This window comes from Octopus bimaculoides, chromosome 5, assembly GCF_046866305.1.
Source record: "Octopus bimaculoides isolate indiv1 chromosome 5, ASM4686630v1, whole genome shotgun sequence".
NCBI classification, from domain to species: domain Eukaryota; kingdom Metazoa; phylum Mollusca; class Cephalopoda; order Octopoda; family Octopodidae; genus Octopus; species Octopus bimaculoides.
Window position 1 is genome coordinate 55506156 of NC_142932.1, and position 22775 is coordinate 55528930.

The 22775-nt window shown below is 35.4% G+C and overlaps 1 protein-coding gene across 9 annotated transcripts in view; it reads left to right on the forward strand.

The window, feature by feature from the left end:
• LOC106877342 (copper-transporting ATPase 1) overlaps positions 1–22775 on the forward strand; it is a 166400-nt gene that overhangs the window by 94321 nt on the left and 49304 nt on the right. For 7 of the 9 annotated variants that reach the window (XM_089352275.1, XM_089352278.1, XM_089352279.1 and 4 more), the window contains one exon: positions 18818–19913. In XM_089352275.1, coding sequence (XP_089208401.1) covers positions 18818–19913 — 1096 coding nt within the window. Of the gene's footprint in view, positions 1–5381; positions 5526–5769; positions 5893–18817; positions 19914–22775 lie in introns of those variants that run through there. The other 2 variants (XM_014926222.3, XM_052967776.2) reach the window with 2 other exon arrangements.

Genomic DNA, 22775 nt, shown 5'->3' on the forward strand with positions numbered 1-22775 from the left:
CAACTGTCTGTTTGTCCTGCTGTCTGTCTGTCTGTCCTGCTGTCTGTCTGTTTGTCCTGCTGTCTGTCTGTCCCTACCTACCTACACATGCATACCTCCCTAACTTTCATTACTAACTGCCAATTGTTTTGCAAATGCTGAGAGGTTTCAATAAATCTTGAAATGAATTAAAACTATCTGAAGGAAGTTTAGCAAAATAAACTCACTTAGAATATAACGAAAGTCCTGTTTGTTACATTAAATAATGACGGCAGGCTTAAGAGCCCAAAGTCAGTGTGTAGGAGGTGTATTAGAACAAGAGGTAGTAATGTCATGAGGGTTGCTATTAGTTTTAACAGCAATAGCAACAATCTCATTTTATGTGTTAACATCAACCTTTAACTAGCCTTTTTGATCTCTGGTCATTGTCATTGATTAGGACAGTCTTTGCACATACTTATGTTTCTTTGATTATAATCGATTTGACTAGATTAGCTGATGACATTCTTTAATTGACTTGCACTGTTTGTACTAGCTCGTGTGTATGTATGTGTGTGTGTGTGTATATATATATATATATATATATATATATATATATATATATATATATATATGTATGTATGTATGTATAATGATTATAACCTGCTAAACATGTAATGCATAAACAGTTGGATAAAAGGACAAAAATCACTAGCCATTCCTTTACCCAACTCTTTATACCAGTTGACTAGATGCTTGCATGTGGTTGTTCAGTGTGCTAGAAATATCAGCCCTTTTTTTTTTTACTTCAAGTCATTTTTAAATATGGAAGTATATGCTGGGTAATGTAGTCTTAGATACACTTTGCCTAAATAAAAGATGTGATGGTCCCAGATGGAACACTTTTGATGATGGATCTGCTTGATTAATAATGACATAAGATGGGCTAAACAACAAAGGAGGACACATAGCAGAATGTATTCTGAACTACTCTGTTTGAATTAAAGGCAGGATGGTCATAGCTGGAAAATTTTGGGTCATAAGTCTGCTTGATCAGGACTGACGTCTAGATTTAAACATGGATGACTACAAAAACAGACATACTGGATGATGTGCTTCTGGATACACTATGACTGAATGAAGCATGAGATTGTCTTGGAATCTTGGAATGCATTGATCACAAAGCTGGTTGGTCAGGGATGTCCTATAGCTAAATAGTTATAGCAACAACAACAACAACAGTACATCTTACTTGTCTCAGGTAAAAGAGATAAATTAAAGTCTCAGAAATGTTGATCACTGACTGCATACTCAACTAATGTGTAAGAAGTTTGTTGGAAGAAACTTGCCTCTCAACACCTGATAGGTCATGCAGCCCAATGAAGGGTCTTGTTTTGTGAGCTACTTAGCAACCTTGCTTGTGTTAGTGACATGGAAAGTATCCAGTGCACTTTGTAAACATGCCATTATAGACTTTGGAGCTTTGTACAGCCTTCTGACCTGTTGTCTTCTATACTCACATATACCTCCATTCTCACATTAACTGCTTCTATCCTACAAACCAATATTGTATTGTATGCATGTATTAAGCTTGACCCCAATTTTAAAACTATTTTCAAAGAATTCGTTTAAAAAGAAAAACGATTAGCCATTCCTATTCTAACATAATTCAAATTATGCCAGCATGAAATATGGATGTTGAGTGATGATGGCCAAAATTGTGGTATAAAATCATTTGAGAAAGTTTTTCATTTCAGATTTTGTTCTCATGGTTATCTTGTTTCTCTTATATTCCTGTTTTTATGTAGTTACATTCTACTTGGTCCTCAATATGCAGTTATATTGAACTTGGTCCTTAATCCTCACTAAGAATGTTCTGTTTTGTGCTGCTCATTAGATACAAACACAAGAGTACTAAGTATAAGCTATTTGATGTATTGTTGATGAGAGCAAGATGCCTTTGCCAATCTTTTACATAACATATAAAAGTGCCTTGCTTAAGGCTACAGTTAAAAATTTGCTTAAGTCGATCTTGTATCAGTTTCTTATTCATAGCAGAAATTGTAGGTACAGTTCCTCAATAATTGACCATTTTCATCTCAGTAGAAAGCCATTAAACTGTGGAAATCAGAAAAAAAAGTTTATTTATTATGAATTGGCTTAAGATTGTAAGTGTGTGTGTGTCTGTGGTAGTTATATGGAGCAGCTGAATAAAATTTACTTTGTTACTTGTAAAGGAATTATGTTAGGAGTGGCTAGTTGTGTTTCTTTTTAAACGAATTCTTTGAAAATAGTTTTAAAATTGGGGTCAAGCTTAATACATGCATACAATACAATATTGGTTTGTAAGATAGAAGCAGTTAATGTGAGAATGGAGGTATATGTGAGTATAGAAAACAAATGACAGAAATTGAATCAATTTCTGTAAAGGAGTGTATGTAATTCAGCTCAAGAAGTGACTTTTCAGGTAAAAGAGTATCAGTGGATGGTATATGAGTGATGCAGCTAACAGAAAGCTGACATAGACATGCATGTTTGTGTACACACATACACAGAGTATTATATGTGCGTGTGTATGTGTACACACACATACACACATACACACACACATATGAAAATCTTTAGCGTGAATCTGATATTCCTTTATATCATCTGTTACACATGTTTCTGTATTTGATAATCAATAATGGCAAATTATTAATGCTCCTTATAAATCACATAATTTGCCATCATCGATTATTGATTACAGAAACATGTGTAACAGATGAAACAAGGAATACCATTTCCATGCTTTATGTTCTCCTCTCATGATAGATGTGTTCTTTACATTACATAATAGCCCTATACTGGTTGCAGAGAACCCTATCAGGTCATGCAACAGAGGGAGCTTAATGCGAATACATTATTAAGAGTTGCAACCGATATAGTAATTTTACTGTGCACCTAGCACATCTATTCCCTCATATATTGTACATAAGCAAATATGCAAATGCTATGTTTGTGTGCAGCTATAGTTATAAGTCATCCGTAAGCACTTACTTGGGAGAAAAAAAAAGGAAAAATACAACAGATGAGACTAAATCCCCATATTATCCACTTTACATTGAAACATTCCTCTATTTTCTGTCCTAGGTTACCTTGATTATAATGTCTTATATTGTTTAGAAGCTTATGCATTAATTTCTAGTTATGTGTGTAATTCCCTTTACTCATTTATTGATTTCAGTCATAGAACTGCGGATATATTACACCCAGAACCATGCTAATAGCTTTGGAGTGAAATTTAGAATTTCTCGGTTATGACTTCAGGAAGCTATATACATGTAGTTTTATTGAGGATATAATTAACCACCCTGCTACTGGTGGCATGATAATGTGCATTTAGCACTTTCTGTAAAGTGGTTACTGTTGAGGAAGGCATCTAGTTGTAGAAACCATGACAAAAATGGAACATACAAGTGAGATGTGGTCCTCTAACTTGTCTATGAAGGTAATAACTGCAGATAAAAACTGACTTGGACCCTGATGACATATCCAACCCATGCCAGAATGAGTAAGTGGATGTAAAAGAATGCTGATAATATATGTGAATTTATGTAGCTGGCATTTGGAGTATTTAGAAGGCAACTTGCAAATCTAAACGGTGATGTATTGGGTGCTATTTTCTTTTGTTTACGCACGTGCATACACACATATATTTATATACACCTTTTCAGTTGACTATAACATACACTTGTATTGAACCCAATGTTTTTCAAAGGTGACAATATCTAGGGTTGTTGTTCCTCACATGAATATTATGAGTGTTGAGGATTACATCCTCATCTTTCTTTAAAATACAAGCAGCTCTAAGAATTTTGATTTGATATTCTCAGACCATAGTCTCTAGATTACAACAGTGTCAGCAAATTAAAATGGCCTTGTCCTTGACTAGTACTAACAGACATGCACACACTCATGCAAGTGGATGGATAAATGAAAGAAGGTGATACTCAACACATGTGATAGGAGTTACATATATTTTTTGATAGCAGTTTGACTCAGCTCCATGTGACTTATGGGAATGTAGGGCAATCCCATCTCATCAAACTCTTCTGATTTCTGATAAGATAGGTTTGTCCTATAACAGTTTGACCAAAACCTTTTAAGGCAGTGTTCCAGTATGGCTGCAGAAATGAACATGACTTAGCATTTAATAACATGTCTGGTGCCTTCAAGCAATCCCCAGGCACTTCTCAGGATTGTGTGAAAACGTTTTGTTCATAAGACATTTTATAAGTCATTTTCATTGCATGAAACTATTAGTAGCTCATAAAAATACATACTGCGTTTGTTAATTAATATTTATCTCTCAACAGATGGAGTACTCTTGTTGTTGATCTTACCTTCAAGAAACAGTATGCTCTTTCTCTCTCTCTCTCTCTATATATATATACATATATATATATATATATATATATATATATATATATATATATATACATATATATATATATACATATATATATAAGGATGGAGTTAGGATGAAACTCACTGAGTGTGTATGTGTAAATATATGCATACATATGTACACACAAGCAAATTATACATCTATTTGTGGATCCATATTTATTATTTGAGAACTCTCTCTATGCTTATGAATAGATAAATATATTTAAACGAAAGTGAAATGATCTCTATTCTTTATCTTTTAGGGAATAAGGTTATTAAAAAGATAAATTGTAAACACAAATCTCTTTATCTCTCTGTTTACTGTTTCTCTCTCACATACATGTACACACAAAGTATATATATATATATATATATATATATATATATATATATATATATATGTATATAGATATATATATATGTATATAGATATATATATATGTATATAGATATATATATATGTATATAGATATATATATATATATGTATGTATATAGATATATATATATATATGTATGTATATAGATATATATATATATATGTATATAGATAGATATATATATATATATGTATATAGATAGATATATATATATATATGTATATAGATATATATATATATATATATATGTATATAGATATATATGTATATAGATATATATGTATGTGTATATATATATATATATATATATATATATATATATATATATATACACACACACACGCTTATTAGTCTAGTTGTCATGATTATTTATAGAGTAACTGTAAGTTGTTTATGTCTAATATGCAAAACAATTGTCCTGTTTCATTTTAACTTGTCACATACATGTAACACAGCAGTACAGGCATTCAACTACTACTACTACTACTACTACTACTACTACTACTACTACTACTACTACTCAACCCACCTCATATTCTCCTCTCTATGAGTTAGTTTCATTTTTTATCTATTTTTTTCTTCTTTAATTTCTGAATTCTGTTGGGTGTCACGTGAAACTATTTACATTCAGTTTTTCGTATTTATGTAAAAACAACTTACAACATAAGCACTATCAGTAGAAAGTAAATAAGAAATTGACACTGTTCTACCATATGCAGAAGGAGGAAACTAATAAGAATTTCAAGTTTGTGTTTTGGTAGGAGGAAATACACTGTCCTTTTTTTTTTCTTTTGTTGTTTAAGATCTTTTGTGTGGAATTTATGATGCCTTGTTGTGTTCTATTTTTTTCACTTTACAGATTTATCATATGTGCAGGAGGGATTATAATTATGCCAATTTACAGAGAGATTTGCACTAACTTTTAGTCATTGTCATCATCATCATCATCATCACTACTGCCCCCCCCCCCACCTTCCTTTAACAAAGGGAGGTTGATCTTTCTCTGCTTAGTGGCTATGGCAAACGAGGCTGTGTGGAGGACCCGTCTGAAAGGTTTGAAGACAGGCACTTTCCCATCTGGCCAAGCTTTCATCAATTTCTTCAAATATCATTTGAAGAGGAAGGTGAGGGTAAAGAGGGAGGTGTTACCTTCTCGTGCGTTTATCTAAAGATGGTTGACAGTGGTAAGGTTGGTGAGACTGAATGAATCCACTCTGAGTACGCTTTTCTAAGTAGGAGGAAAGAAACTGGGAGATGGCACTTCCCATGCCTTAGGGATCACAGAGTAATCTTGGACTTCTGCATGGGGTTTACCTTGGATTACCCTAAGTGGACTACTTCACTATTGGAGATTTTATTTATTGATTTTTTTCATATTTCTCTAAACTTCTATTTATATATCCTTTGTTATATCCTTTAATGTTATAGTGTTTTCCTTTGATCGATGTTAAACCCCCACCTGTTTTGTGTTTTATCTTGTCCTTTGATATTGTCCTCCAAGTCCTGGGCCCTTGTGACAAGTGAAAGAAATTTTTATAACAATGATAATAATTTCAAATATTGGCATATAGTCAGCAGTTTTGGGGGAGGAAGTAAGCCGGTTACATTGCCCCCAGTGATAAACTGGTACTTATTTTATCGCCCCTGAAAAGATGAAAGGCGAAGTCGACCTTGGTGGAATTTGAACTCAGTATGTGAAGATGGATGAAATGCTGCTAAACATTTTGCCTGTTATGCTAATGAATCTGCCACCTCATTGCCTTTTATAATAATAATAATAATAAGAAGAAGAAGAAGAAGAAGAATGTGGATTGATAAAATTGTTAGAATATCAGATAAACTGCTGTGTGGTGTTCCAATTTTTTATGTGCCGGGTTTGAATCCTATTAAAGTCAACTATGCCATTCATCCTTCTGGAGTTGATGAATTACCAATCAAGTACTGGAGTTAATGTAATTAACTAAACTCTATCCCTCAAAATTGCTGGCCTTGTGTCTAAATTAGAAACATTTATTATTACCTAAACATTTCAATTCAACGGTTCGTTTGTGTAATCAGTTTTGGTAAATTTAAAGTTTACACACACACACACAGACACAGTTTCTCTCTGTCTCTCTCTTTCACACAAAAACATACATATAACAGTACTTTTATATATATTATGTGATATTTAATGATATCTTTAAGATGTTTCAAGCTTCCTTATTACGTCTGTATTCTCTGTCATTTTATTTGCCTGTGTGTGATATTTTAAAATCTCTAACATGTTTGTGGATATATGAAAAAACTATTTCTAAATAATCAAGTCATAAGGATCTATACAGAACTCCTGTTTCATGGTTTGTAATAATATCACAGACAACATTCTCAAAAGGTATGATGTTTATTTCCATCAGTGAAGTATACAAACAGATGGCATAAATTGTCCTAATCAGAGTGACACAAGGAAATAATTGTTGATGTGACCTTAAGGTTTTATGAGCTTCAACTATTTCACTTCTGTCCTAGCTTTCTACAGCTGTGATGTGTTTCAGTAAACCTGTTATGCAATAAATCTGAGAACTTTTCTGTGGCATATTAACATTGATTTATTCATTTTAAGACAACTAAGATAACTAGATCTGTTTAGTCTTAATGGAAAACAGTTACAGTGCAAATGGAAAGTAGTTCTAGTGCTAATAGAAAACATACATTAATTTTACAGCTTTTTACTGGTGGTAGGAAAAAGCCCCTCCAAAAAGTAGTGAATGCAAGTGCCTCTTTTGTATATCAGAAGGGTGTTAGTAATTTCAGGCTCTCCCAATATTTTAACAAGTCTGTGCTTGAACTGGACATTTGTCTCGGACTTAACAACTTCCCTTTGTAATTAGCTACAGCTGTTGTTGTTTAGCAACAAGACGGCCCTGTTCAGACAATCTTCTGATTAAAGAAACTCCGTCTGTGACCAGCCCATCTTTTTATCAGACTGTGTATCTATGTGTATCCAATGTATATTTCTTATAAGACAATAGAATATAAAGGAGAGTTAGCTGTTATTTCTAGTAAGTTGAGTGACCACTCGGAAACTTTCTTCCTTTTTTTGTTATATTTACTGTTAGTTGTTACTGTTATATTTGTTTTAGTTATTACTTAACCCACCAGATCAATCTTGATTGACTGAACAGCCCTATAATCAGAGCTGTCCCAGCTGTGGCCACTGACCATCCTGCCTTTTTTAAAATTTATTTAAAAATATTTACACAAGTGTATTTTTAATTGTATATAGGCACAGGCGTGGCTGTGTGGCAAGAAGCTTGCTTCCTAAGCACATGGTTCCGGGTTCAGTCCCACTGTGTGGCACCTTGGGCAACTGTCTTCTGTAGCCTCAGGTCGACCAAAGCCTTGTGAGTGGATTTGGTAGAAACTGAAAGAAGCTTGTCGTATATATATATATATATATATATATGTGTGTGTGTGTGTGTGTGTGTAAATTATATATATATATATATATATATATATATATATATCATTCACCATGTTAGATCACTAGCCACTACACATTCTTTATTTTCTCTCCTTGTTTCTTTTCATGTTCCTTTCTGTGGAAGAGTGTAGACTTGAAATGTTAAAGACTTTTTCACTTCCCGAGCGTTAAACCAATACATCTGTTTGTCTTCGTCTTTTGGGTTTTTTTGTTTTGTGAATTCTCCCTGTATGTATGTATGTATGTATGTATGTATGTATGCATGTGTGTATGTATATATGCATGTATGTATGTATGTATGCATGTGTGTATGTATGTATGCATGTGTGTATGTATATATGCATGTGTGTATGTATATATGTATGTGTGTATGTATATCATCATCATCATCATCATCGTTTAACGTCCGCTTTCCATGCTAGCATGGGTTGGACGATTTGACTGAGGACTGGTGAAACCGGATGGCAACACCAGGCTCCAGTCTAATTTGGCAGAGTTTCTACAGCTGGATGCCCTTCCTAACGCCAACCACTCAGAGAGTGTAGTGGGTGCTTTTACGTGTCACCCGCACGAAAACGGCCACGCTCGAAATGGTGTCTTTTATGTGCCACCCGCACAAGCCAGTCCAGGGGCACTGGCAACGATCTCGCTCGAAAATCCTACGGGAGCCAGTCAGGCGGTATTGGCAACAGCCACGCTCAAAATGGTGCATTTCATGTGCCACCCGCACAAGAACCAGTCGGCACTGGCAACGATCTTACTTGGCTTGCCGGGTCTTCTCACGCACAGCACATTTCCAAAGGTCTCGGTCAGTAGTCATCGCCTCGGTGAGGCCCAATGTACGAAGGTCTTGCCTCACCACCTCAGCCCAGGTCTTCCTGGGCCTACCTCTTCCACGGGTTCCCTCAACTGTTAGGGTGTGGCACTTTTTCACGCAGCTATCCTCATCCATTCTCACCACATGTCCATACCAGCGCAATCGTCTCTCTTGCACGCCACAACTGATGCTTCTAATGTTCAGCTTTTCTCTCAAGATACTTACACTCTGACGGGTATTCACATTGACATTACACATCCAACGGAGCATACTGGCTTCATTCCTTGCGAGCTTACGTATGTCCTCAGCAGTTACAGCCCATGTTTCACTGCCATGTAGCATGGCTGTTCGTACGCATGCGTCATACAGTCTGCCTTTTACTCTGAGTGAGAGTCCCTTTGTCGCCAGCAGGGGTAAGAGCTCTCTAAACTTTGCCCAGGCTATTCTTATTCTAGCAGCTACACTTTCAACGCACCCACCCCCACTACTAACTTGGTCGCCCAGATAGCGGAAGCTATCGACTACCTCTAGTTTTTCACCCTGGAATGAGATAGAAGTTGTTTCCTGTTTGTTTACAGTCTTTATTGCACCTGAACATCTGCCACAAACAAAAACTAACTTGCTAGTTAACCTGCCTTTGATGTTGCTGCACCTCTTATGTGTCCATAGCTTGCACCGGGTACATCTTATAGAGTTACTACCTACTCCTTTTCTACATACTGAGCAGGGCCATCTACCTGAAGGGGTTTGTGTTTTATCTACCTTCCTACTTATTAGGATTTTGGTTTTAGCTAGGTTGACTCTAAGGCCGTGTATATATATATATATCAATATATATGTGTATGTATATATATATATATATATATATGTATATGTGTATGTATATATATATATATATATATATATATATATGTATATGTGTATGTATATATATATATATATATATATATATATATATATATATATATATACATATATATAATTTAATTCATATAAGGGCATTACTATACAATAATGCCTCACGCTTAGAGGGACTTCATAAGTCAAAACTACCAAAATATGCACATTTTTACCGATCGCGAGGGAATGCAACTTTCAAAGCTAACCTCCTAAAAACTTTTAACTTAACGGCAAACCACTGGTTTCATAATTAATACAGCAAAACTATGCAGTAAGCTGCGTCGTTTATTCATCAGTGCACGTATGGTCAAGACACATAAAGAATAAACAAAAATCAACATACCCTGATGTACCCAACACAGTACAATGACTCCTGTTTACCCTTATATAGCTGTGAAAGAAGCGGGCTTTTCAAGTTACACTTCGGCAACATATGCTTTTACAGAATAATATTCAGCACTGAATATATTCTAATTATTCATAATATAATGTAAGGATAAAATCTTTATTAGAATTTATCCTTACATTATATATATGTGTGTGTGTGTGTGTGTGTGTGTGTGTGTGTGTGTGTGTGTGTGTGTGTGTGTGTGTGTGTGTGTGTGTGTGTGTGTGTGTGTATATATATATATATATATATATATATATGAGATCTGATCAATAAGTATCCGTACTGTTGTCATAGTAACGAAGCTAAAGCACACAGAGTGAAGCTACTTGGCAAAGATTGACCTTGAACTCTGCTGTGCTGCATATGAAGTTTAATGCTCTAGCTCACTTCTGCTGTTTACAGCAGTACTTGGAAGGAAGGTGTGTAGCTTGTGATTGTCACATTGACCATGACAGAAAGTTTTTGTGGTAATATCTGCTCAGAGGCCGACACAAAGTTGCAGAAAGTGTATGAGCTGCACACAAGTGTACTAGTGGTTCAGATATTTCCAAGATGGCCAAAAAAATGTCAATATTGATGACCGTTCTGGGAGGCCTTCGACCAGCAGAACTGAGAAAAACCTCACAGATGTGCATGGAGCTGTGAGAGGAAATTGTTGAATCACCATCCGTGAGTTATCAGAAGATGTGCATATTAGTTACGGTTCTGTTCAGTCCATTATCACTGAAGATTTGGGTATGAGACGCTTGTCTGCCAAGTTTCAGCTGACCAAAAAGACACTTGGGTTTCAGTTGCACTATATCTCCTTGATTGTGTTGAGAATGATGAAAACTTTCTGAAAAACTTGCCGCAGCCTCTGAGCAGGTATTGCCAAGCTTTTGGCAAAATATGATGTAGATTCTCTGCTCAACTTTCTCTGTCATCGTCAAAGCGATGATCAAATGCTACACACCTTCCTTTGAAGCACTGCTGTACAGAAGTGAGCTAGAACATTGAACCTTAAGGCACATGCACAGCAGATTTCAAGGTCAATCTGTGCCAAGCAGCTTCTCTCTGCATGCTTTAGTTTCATTACTATTGCAACAGTCCGAATAATTATTGATCAGACCACACACACACACACACATATATACATATATATATATATATATATACATATATATATATATATATACATATATATATATATATATACATATATATACACGTATATATATATGTGTGTGTATATATATATATATGTATGTATGTGTGTGTGTGTGTGTGTGTATCCTTAGTCCCCCTGTCACTGCTTGACAACTAGTGTTGGTGTGTTTACATCCCCATAACTTAGCGCTTTGGCAAAAGAGACCCATAGAATAAGTACTAGGCTTAAAAAAAGTAAGTCCTGAGGTCAATTTGTTTGACTAAAACCCTTTAAGCTGGTGCTCCAGCATGGCCACAGTCAAATGACTGAAACAAGTAAAAGGATAAACGAATAATTCTAGAACCTCACTATTCAATGAGTTCATCCTTTTTAAGATGGTAGGTTGTGATTTAAATGAGATTTGGCTGCTATTTCTAACAGGATGAGTGACTGCGAAGAATATTTTACAGTTTGAAATTGATTACAGTTTGTAATGATCCAGTTTATGAAGGTTTGCTAATTAATGTCCTGAAAGTTTAATATCCATTCCTCATTAGGTGACCTGTATTTGTGAACATACCTGCCTAGGTTATTGAACTTATGAACTTGTATTTCGTGGAGAGTTTCAATATTATTTCTCTAGTATGCAGCACAAAATAGAAAGTCTTATGAATTCAATTCTAGCTTTAGCATTTACATGATGCACACATGTGCTCTGATACACAAACATGCTCACAGACTCGCATAAACATGTATATATATGCATGCAACACATTCAAAAGAAAGTTGACGCTAATAATCCAGATGCTTCATTTTTGTCTATTACCATTATTATTAAAGGCAGTGAGCTGGCAGAATTGTCAGTGTGCCGGATGAAATGTTTAGCGATGTTTTGTTTGCAGCTGTGTTCTGAGTTCAAGTTTTGCTCAGGCTGACTTTACTTTTCATCCTTGTCTGGTCGATAAAATAAGTACCAGTTGAACATTGGGGGGGTCAATGTAATCGACTTAATCCCTCCTCCAAATTTGCTGCCCCTGTGGCAAAATTTGAATCCATTATTATTATTATTATTATTATTATTATTATTATTATTATTATTATTATTAAAGAGTGAGAAAGCAGTGCATGCCATCAAAGTGACACTGGGATAAAATATACTATGTCCATTATACCCATCATGACTACCCGTCTGATAAGGGTACACCAGGCACATGCATCACAACCATATGTGCACGACATGGTGATCTCATATCAAGATAAACAGAGCATGACCTCGCAGGTGGGGCTTAGAATTTTCTTCATGTCAAGTAGCCGATCCTGCTCAAAAGGTCCCTGAATAAGGTTTGTCTAAGGATGTTGAGCAATTATTATTATTAAGGCGGGGAGCTGGCAGAATCATAAGTGCGCTGGACTAAATGCTTAGCGGTATTTCACCTGTTATTACTTTCTGAGTTCAAATTCCGCCGAGGTCGACTTGACCTTTCATCCATTCAGGGTCAATAAAATAAGTACCTATTGAACCCTGGGGTTGATGTAATCGACTCATCTCCTCCTCCAAAATTGCTATCCTTGTAGCAAAATCTGATACCATTATTATTATTATTATTATTATTATTATTATTATAATAAAAGCAGCAAGCTGGCAGAATTATTAGCATGCCGAGTCAAATGCTTAGCGACATTTCATGTCTTTATGTGGTGATTTCAAATGCTGCTGGGATCAATTTTTGCCTTTCATCCTTTCAGGGTTTGTAAAATAAGTACCAGTTGAACACTGGGGGTCAATCTAATTGAATTATTCCCTCACTTGAAACTGTTGGCCTTGAGCTAAAATTTGAAATCATCATTGTCTTCTTCATCATCATCATCATTATTTTTATTATTATTATTATTATTATTATTATTATTATTATTAAAGCAGTGAGCTGGCAGAATTGTTAGTATGTCGGGCAAAATATCTAGCAGCATTTCGTCTGTCTTCATGTTCTGAGTTGAAATTCTGCCGAGGTCACCTTCGCCTTTCATCTTTTCAGGGTCAATGAAATAAGTACTTGTTACGCACTGGGGTTGATGTAATCAACTTATCTCCACGCCCCAAATTTCAGGCCTTGTGTCTATAGTAGAAAGTATGATTATTATTATTATTATTATTATTTATTATTATTATTATTATTGTTCAGTAGTTTTATTTTTATAACGTGCTTTCACTTCGCTACCGAGCGCAGCTCTGTGTGCCTTGGATATGTGCTGTAGTTTGCTGTGATGCTCTTATGGTTACTGTATTGAAAGTGTTTTGCGTAGGATGTGTGCAGTGCCCAGTAGTGCAATTTTCTATATGTTATATATATTTGTAAGCCCTGGTGTTTTTGTTATGTATTTGTCTGAATATTTTTTTTATTATACCTAAGGCACCTACTATGATAGGAATTGTTTCTGTTTTTAGATTCCACATTCAAGTTACCTCTATTTCCAGGTCTTTGTATTTTGAAAGTTTTTCCATTTCTTTTAGGGAAACATTGTCATCTACTGGTATTGATACATCAATTAGAAAGCATTTTTTTTCTTCATGATCTTTGACAACTATATCTGGTCTATTTGCCTTAATTTCTCTATCTGTGTGTATTGGCATATCCCAGAGTATGGTTGCTTTCTCGTTTTCTGTGACCTTTTCTGGCGTGTGTTTATACCATCTTTTTTCTGTTGTTATTCCATAGTGTTGGCATAGCTTCCAGTGTATATAGGTCCCAGCTCTGTTGTGTCTGTGAATATATTCTTTCTTATTGTTATTATTATTGTTATTATTATTATTATTATTATTATTATTATTATTATTATTATGCATTCAATAGTATTTCCTCCATCCAGATGCACAGACTAATGGTCTGAAAGAGAGCTGACAGTTGGGGCAAATTGTGTGTGGGATGAGAGGTGTGTGGCTGGGTGAAAAATCTGAGAAATTTGTTGTTTCATAAAATAAATGAACTCACTGTCATGTGACTGATACAATATGCTCAATGGAATCATGTGATAAGGAAAGCTCATCTTATTTCAACTGTTTGTTCACACCTACAACCAGCAGCAGCGGCAGTGGCGACAAACAGTCACAGACTATTATCACTGTGAACACTACTTCGCCACTGGTACCGTCATCATATCATTACTAACATTTTCTGTACCCCCCCCCCCCATTCCCACTAACACAATTATCACCATTATCAGTTTCATAACAATCCTTATCTTCACCATTGTCATTACAACCATCATTATCATTGTCCACTGACAGTGACAAGGCAACACTTGTTAATGACCATATAAGGAGACACTGACATTCCAAAGGGGGTGCATCTACATAGTTTTCCAAGTTATTAGAAACATCAGTCAAACCTTCCTCATGTCATAATTTCATATCTATCTTAAGAATAATGGAATACGCATTGGATAATGTGGTCAGAGATAACACTGCAGGAAAAATAAGGTGGGATGGTTATAGCTGGTTGATTTCTTATCATAGGTCTTCTTTATCAGGTTTGACTTTGGGCTAAATAGCAACAGCTTCGCTACCACCAGATATAATCACTACTCTTAACAAAGAAATACACTTACGATGGTATGACACCTTCCTAAATCTTTCAGGTGTGGTAAGAAGTTTGTTTCCCAACCACATGGTTCTGGTTTCAGTCCCACTGCATGGTATTTTGGGCATGTGTCTTGTAGTGTAGCCTTGGCCCACTAGAGCTTTGTGAGTGGATTAGGTACTCAAAACTGAAAGAAGCCTGTCTTGTGTGTGTGTGTGATAAAAGATAAATACTAGGCCTCACACACTGATGATCTTTCAGCACTACCACATGCAAAAAATATATGTATAAGGCAGTGAATTGGCCATGTCATTACAATGCATTGCAATAGGTATTCAAGCTCTTTATTTTCTGAGTTCAAATCCAGCTGAGCTCAAATTTACTTTTTATCATTTTGGTGTTGATAAATAAAATACCCCAAAATGCCATAAATATAAATATAGGCACTGGAGTGGCTGTGTGGTAAGAAGTTTGCTTCTCAACCATTTGTGTGGCATCTTGGGCAAGTGTTTTCTACTATAGCCTCAGGCTGACCAAAGCCTCGTGAGTGGATTTGGTAGACAGAAACTGAAAGAAGCCTGTCATATATATATATATATATATATATGTATTTGTGTGTCTGCATTTGTCCCCCCCCCCCCCCCACCGCCACAATTTCATGACTCTGATATTGGTGTGTTTACATTCCGTAACTTAGCTGTTCGGCAAAGAGACTGAGAGTACTAGACCTACAAAGAGTAAGTCCTGGGATCGATTTGTTCAACTAAAGGCAGTGCTCCAGCATGGTTGCAGTCAAATGACTGAAGCAAGTAAAAGAATAAAATGCCAAAAATCTAGAGTGGTGGATTGGTGGAATGTTTGAGTATCAGATAAGATACCTTGCGCCATCTGTTTCAACCTTAGGCATTTGAAGTTCAAATTTATCACATGTCATGAGGAAAGGGAGAAATGGATCCTTTGAGATCCAATTAGAATAATGATAAGCTATTGATATCTGTAAGCAGTACTCCTCAATAATGAACAATCAGTGTGTGAGTGTGTGTGTGTGTGTGTGTGTGTGTACAGTTGAATGTTTACAAAAAGAAACATCATTGTAGTTATGTTTGCTTCCTATACTGGCTTTGGATTGCATCTGATTTCTTTGTCTAAGAAGCAGTTTACAATGCTATTACTGTGCCTGAGTCATTGGGTATGACACCTTCCTTTGTATTACCTGATTAACTATTCAGGTGTCTAGCATGTCTCCTACTTCATTTGGTATTTTGAGCATCTCAGCAAGTATTCCTCATGGGCTAGCAGCTTTCTCTACCTTCGTATCTTCAATCGCCCTATCTACCATACAACTGTCAGCTTCAATTGCCGACTGCTCTGTTTGTTAAACTGCCGTCAGCACCGAGGCAAAGGTGCCTCTATCATTCTAGATATACTTCTTTCCAATGACTGCTAGTTTTCTCAGCCATACTGTCTTCTAATCCAGAACACCTCTCTCACTCACACGCACACATACACACATACACACACATTATATATATATGAGAGAGATATAGATAGGTAGATAGTTAGATACACACACAAACACACATGCACACCCAAGTATATACATTGTGTGTGTGTGTTTGTGTATGTATATATATATATATATATATATATATATATATCATCATCATCATCATCATTGTTTAACGTCCGCTTTCCATGCTGGCATGGGTTGGACGGTTTGACTGGGGACTGGTGAACCAGATGGCTGCACCAGGCTCCAATCTGATCTGGTAGAGTTTCTACAGCTGGATGCCCTTCCTAACGCCAACCACTCCGAAAGTGTAGTGGGTGCTTTTATGTGCCACCGGCACGAAGGCCAGTCAGGCCACACTCAAATGGTGTTATTATATGTAATTCAAAACTATAAAGCCACATATTTTTACAAGTTATTTAGAAATTTAGCTTTGTATTTAAGTGGACATATGGCATAATATATTGTAAATGGGTATTTTGTAAATACTTTGAAATGTAATCCTTGTATCTTTATTATAACATTACAACACCTGATTTTCCAATTTTCCCATGAATATCAACACTTCAAAACTGTAAAGCCACTAATACATTTTCGTTTCTTTCTGGATTGTTTTAGAAAATATCGTATTCACCATAATCCAAATTACATTTCCAGTATGCCTAAAGCTACAAAGCTTTCCAAAATTGAACAAGGGAAGATTCTTGAACTGAAAGCAGAAGGAATGAGTAACCAGAAGATTGCCAAGAAGATTCGATGAAACAGAACGCCAGTGGACAATATTCTGAAAGATCCTGAAGGCTACAACAGGGTTCATGCTGGTAGATGTCCCAAGACTACACCAGAAAGGGATGAAAGGGCCATTGTCAGAGCTGTGAAGAAATCACACTGCTCTTCTGTTTCCAAAATCAAGGCATCAGCAGGAGCAGGAGCCTCAACAACCACTGTAAGAAGATTGATTTTGAACCATGGCTGCCACTTGTAGAGGCAGCTAGGATGTCTGTTATTGTTCCCTTCCCACAAAGCTGTTAGATTGGAGTTTGCTTGGCAGCATCAGATACGAGATGGTGAATGGGTCAGGGTTCTGTTCTCTGATGAGGAAAATGCAATTTGGATGGTGCCAATGGTTACTGGGCAGATAAATGTATACAAAATTCTACTTATTCCAAGTGGTAGAACAGCGGAGGAGGTCTTATGGTTTAGGAAGCTGCCACTTGTCATCATGGATAGCTATTTCAGTACTGCATGATACATCAATATGTTGGATGGGACTCACGTTGACAAAGAAGGAAGGTTTCATGATGAGAACTTCATGTTTCACCAGGACAGTGCTCGTATTCATAAAGCAAAGGCAATTTTGGATTTCCTCCATGCAATTGGGGTTGAAATCATGCCATAGCCAGCAAGAAGTCACAACCTTAACCCTATAGAGAATTCCTGGGGGTATCTCATGAATGTTGTGTAAAGCGAAGGCAAGTAGTATTCATCTGTTGATGAGCTTGAAACGGCAATAAAGAAGGCCTGGGGAGAGCTTTCACTTGATCTGCTGCAGAAGTTGATTGGGAGCATGAAATCACGTATCTTTGAAGTAAACCAGAAAGGCGGTGGTCAAACACACTTTTGTTGATGTATTGCATGAGAATATCATTGAAATAAATCATAATTTTCTTGTTTTGCCTCATTTTTGCAACATTATTCAACCTGGTGTTATAGTTTTGAACAGGTTTCTGGCTCCTTTTTTTTTTTTTTTTGAATCATCTAATTTATTTTTGAATTTCAATAAATTTGAATATTGCAATGCTTTCTTCTATTCCATTTCCTGTCTAGATATGAGTTTCATGATTTTCGGTAATATAGTTAGTTCACCAGAAAACACTGACAGTGCTCTGGCTTTATAGTTTTGAAGAGCAGTTTATATTTGTGGCTAAAACTGCAGGTGGAGGATTGGATTCCACAGTTATTACAGGAGTTATCTTCAGACTTCTTTACAGGTGTTTTTCATAGCTTGCAAGAGTGATGAAGGGTGCATGCACATGCACAGGAAAGAGTTTCTTTTTTCAACGAGATAACATATTAGTTTATAATTATCATTATTTGATTCATTGTTTTTCTCTGTTGTTTTACTGGAATTGGTTTCTGTTGACTTTTAAATCTATTGTTTTGTTTATAAATCCTAACAATGTAGATTTGTCTTTTGCTGATTTTTGTATTAAATATTTGAAGTAAATATTTGTACTAAGTACATTTTTCCTGTTTTACATTTCCAGGTGTCACTAGCTGAAGAGAAAGCAGTTATTCGTTACAGTCCCACTGAAGTATCCCCACTTGATGTTGTTGAAGAGATTTGTCAACTTGGCTTCATGGCACGAGTTAAACAAGTAAACCCTGCTATAGCATTGGAAACAAAAGATTCTGAACAAACTTTAGATTTTCTCTTTCAAAAACCATTGACTGTATCAGAAAAGCAGAATGCTGAAAGCAAACTGCTTAGTATTTATGGAGTGAACTCTGTTGAATTTTCAAAAGACAAAGACTTAACTGTATATTGTCAAAATTCAAAAATTAGTGGACTTCAAATTTCAGAAGCTTTAGAAGCTATTGGGATTGAGGTTAACATGAAAAAAATGAATCAAACACAGAGCTTTCTATCTGAAACTATCATTCAAATTGATGGCATGACTTGCCAGTCATGCGTTCGCACAATTGAATCTGAACTCTCTAAATTTCCAGGTGTAGATTTTATTTCAGTATCTTTGGAAGAAAAACGTGCTATTATTCGATATGACCAGCAGGTTACTAATCCACAGGCCCTTCGCAACAAAATTGATGACATGGGCTTTGAAGCAGCTTTAACTGAAAGTGATTCTTCTGATGTAGATTTTGATGAAATTGCCAAGCGCAATGTCCCAGCAGAAAATCTGTGTATTATCAATATTAAAGGAATGTCTTGTAATTCCTGTGTTACAATCATCGAAAACACAATATCGGAGAAAGCAGGCATTAATAAAATAACTGTGTCACTAGAGAACAATAATGCTCTAGTGAAATATAATCCTGAGAAGTTAAGTCCAGAAACAATTGCTGAAGCTATAAGTGATATGGGGTTTGATGCTGAGGTCTCCAAGGGAGATAATCCAGCTGCCTTTAATCTGATTGCCACTGTTGTGATAAATATTAAAGGAATGACATGCAAATCATGTCAGAGCACAATCCAAATGAAAATCTCAGAACACTCTTCAGTGAAAAGCATTGTTGTTTCACTGAAGGATAACAATGCTGTGATTGAGTACTATCCTGATACAACATCTCCTTCTGAACTCTGCAATGCCATTGATGATATGGGTTTTGAAGCAAGTGTAGCAGGTACGTATCAACAATTTGGATGAATTCTCTAGTTTATTACCCGTCTATTTTTGTGCATTGAAAAAAAGAAAAGCAATTATCAACTTTGTCATAATCCTTCACATAAGATAATTTTTTTTTAATAACTTCATTGTTATCATTCACATCTAGCTGAATGCTGCATTTTGTATGATATACTAAATTTCCACATATTTGTCTTTTAGTGTTCAAGGTCTATAAACCCCTTTTTAATGACGGGGAAATAAATTAGTGAACTGTTGTCTTTGCACCAAATGTTGAAATTAAAGAAATTGAAGGCAAAAGAACAGAAACTGTGAATGTTAAGGCTAATTTATTTGGAATTTGATTCATTGGTTTATTGTTTATACAATGAGTATTTTAACATTCTGCTTTCATTGATACAAATTTGATGGGGAGTAAATCTTAAATGATAAAATGGGTAGCATAAATTTTTTTCTAGGAAAGAGGAAAATTCAACCCTTAGTCATTTCAAACTGACTGACTGGTGACATTGGCCCTAGTACACTATTAGCAACTAGCTTAAAAACTCTTCTAAATTACATTGCAATTTCAGCTAAAACTATTTTTACATGCACATCAATGATACTGGATATTAGAGAAGGTAAAATGATTCAGCATTGTTTTACTAAGTTTTGTTTAAGACATCATTTTTGATATATCACTATGTATTTATAAAAAAACAAAAAGATCAAAACAATAATTTTACTATCCAAACATGAAATTCTTTATTTCAAAATTTAATTTAAAACAAATGACAGTGTGGTCTTGTCAGAAATAATCCAGAAAGGGTTAAGCATTTAACTGGCATCTTTCTGCTGATGACTACTTGAGCTATTCCTTATTTTCCTACTTGGTTGACAGCTGACCACATAATGATAAGCTCAAAAATTATTTTGTCATTAGCCATGCTAGCTGCCAACTAATTGCTTTTATATCAACACATTGCAAGCAGAGTACACCATGATAGCAAACAATATAAGACAAGAACACACAAGTAGTGTGTTCTCTGAAAGACAAGACAGCCTACTCTGCCACTACTGTCAGGTGAAGAAAAACAGGTGTTTCTGTCACTTCAAACTTCATTGGTCAGTTATTTAATCTGAGGTTACTGCTGACTGAATGGATCACGCGCGCGCACGCACGCACACACACACACACACACACACACACACACACACACACACACACGTATAAAAAAAAAATTCATACAGTAACAAAATCACCTTTTCTTCAGGTAGAATATATCTAATTTGTAAATTTGAATTAGTTTGTATGCTTTGGGAGAGACCTGAATACTAATGCTTTTGGCAGTGTTCTTCAGAGAAAACCTTTCCTTTCTGTGAAACGGGTCTTTCCTGAAATATTAATGTTCACCCCAACAACATGGAAACTATTCAAACTTGGGAACTTGATTAACTGATATTTGTTGATATATATCATTTCTCATTTCCTTGAATCTTGATTTTTATTTATGGTAGATCTAGAACTACACTATTTGATATATACTTTTTTTCTCCTTGTTGTTTGAAGGAGATTTTGTTACTATTTCTAGCATCATTATTACTCAGTAATATAAAGGAGAATGAAAAAATAGATGTCACTTCCACTTTGCAGTTTACTAGTTTGTAGTAAGAAGACAATATTCAGTTGTTAAAATAGGAATTACTCCAGAAATTTATCAAGTTTGTTCAAATTCATTCTACTTCTCAATTTTAAAGGCAGCAATAAGTGTTTATAGTAACAATTCTTTTGCCATTGCATGGTACTTATTGTTTTCTAAAATTTTTTTAAGTTCAAAGGGGAAGAATGTTTTTCCTTGTATATTGTTGGTAATATTCCCAGCTGGCATAGTACCTTTCCTACTAACTAGGCAAAGTGACATAATGTAAAATTCTGCTGTCTTAAATATAGTACAGTACCCTTAACCCTTTCGTTACTATATTTCTGACCAAAATACACCCCTCATGAGTTTCAATTAAATTCTAAAATAATCATGAATTTAGACTAGTCTCATTAAACACCTGTAACTTTTTTTATTTATCAACATATTAATGTGATATTTGGAACATAATTAAAGAAAGGGTTCTTAATCAATTCTGTTGCATAATTTTTGTCTCAAAGTTCTCCACGTACTAGGGGGGGGGGTGTACTGCTAGTGTCTCTCACATGTAAATATTGGTTTAGCTTCACGAATCGTACTCATTCATAATACTGGAAATATATTCATCGCCAAAAGGTTCCTGATCGCTCCAGTAATTTGTTATTCTGGGTAACTGTCTAATACCCATAATAATATTTATGGCAAAAAATGCCCGTATTTTATCTACAGGTGTAGGAAACCACAAGCTATCTTTTTTTTTCCGGTTTGTTTATATTCTGCGTAACGGTTTGTTTCCGCAGTAATCATTTCAAACAAGCATGAAAAAGAAGTCTAAAGGTTTCGTTTCCTGAGAAAGACTATGGGTAGACACTGTTTCCTCAGAAAAATTGTTAATAAAAATTTTTTTTAATCTTTGTCTGGTGTAAAATCATCCTCGCTGTCGCTGTCGCTGCTTTCAGAATCACTGCTTTCAGAATCGCTGCTTTCAGTTTCGGATACAGCAATATCCGATTCATTATCGTTCACCACGTGCTTTTGTAGCTCATTCATTCTTTTCTTCGATATCTCCATATCTTCTGTTGAAAAACCTTCAAATTCGGAATCACTGCTTGATAGCATGAAACTCCTCTCCATCTTCAAAGTTGAAAAAAATTAACGCTGCAAAAAATGTGGAAAAAAATCTTCCAAAATTCACTGAGTTCAAATATCACGCCAAACAATGTGGGAGACAATAACTCAAC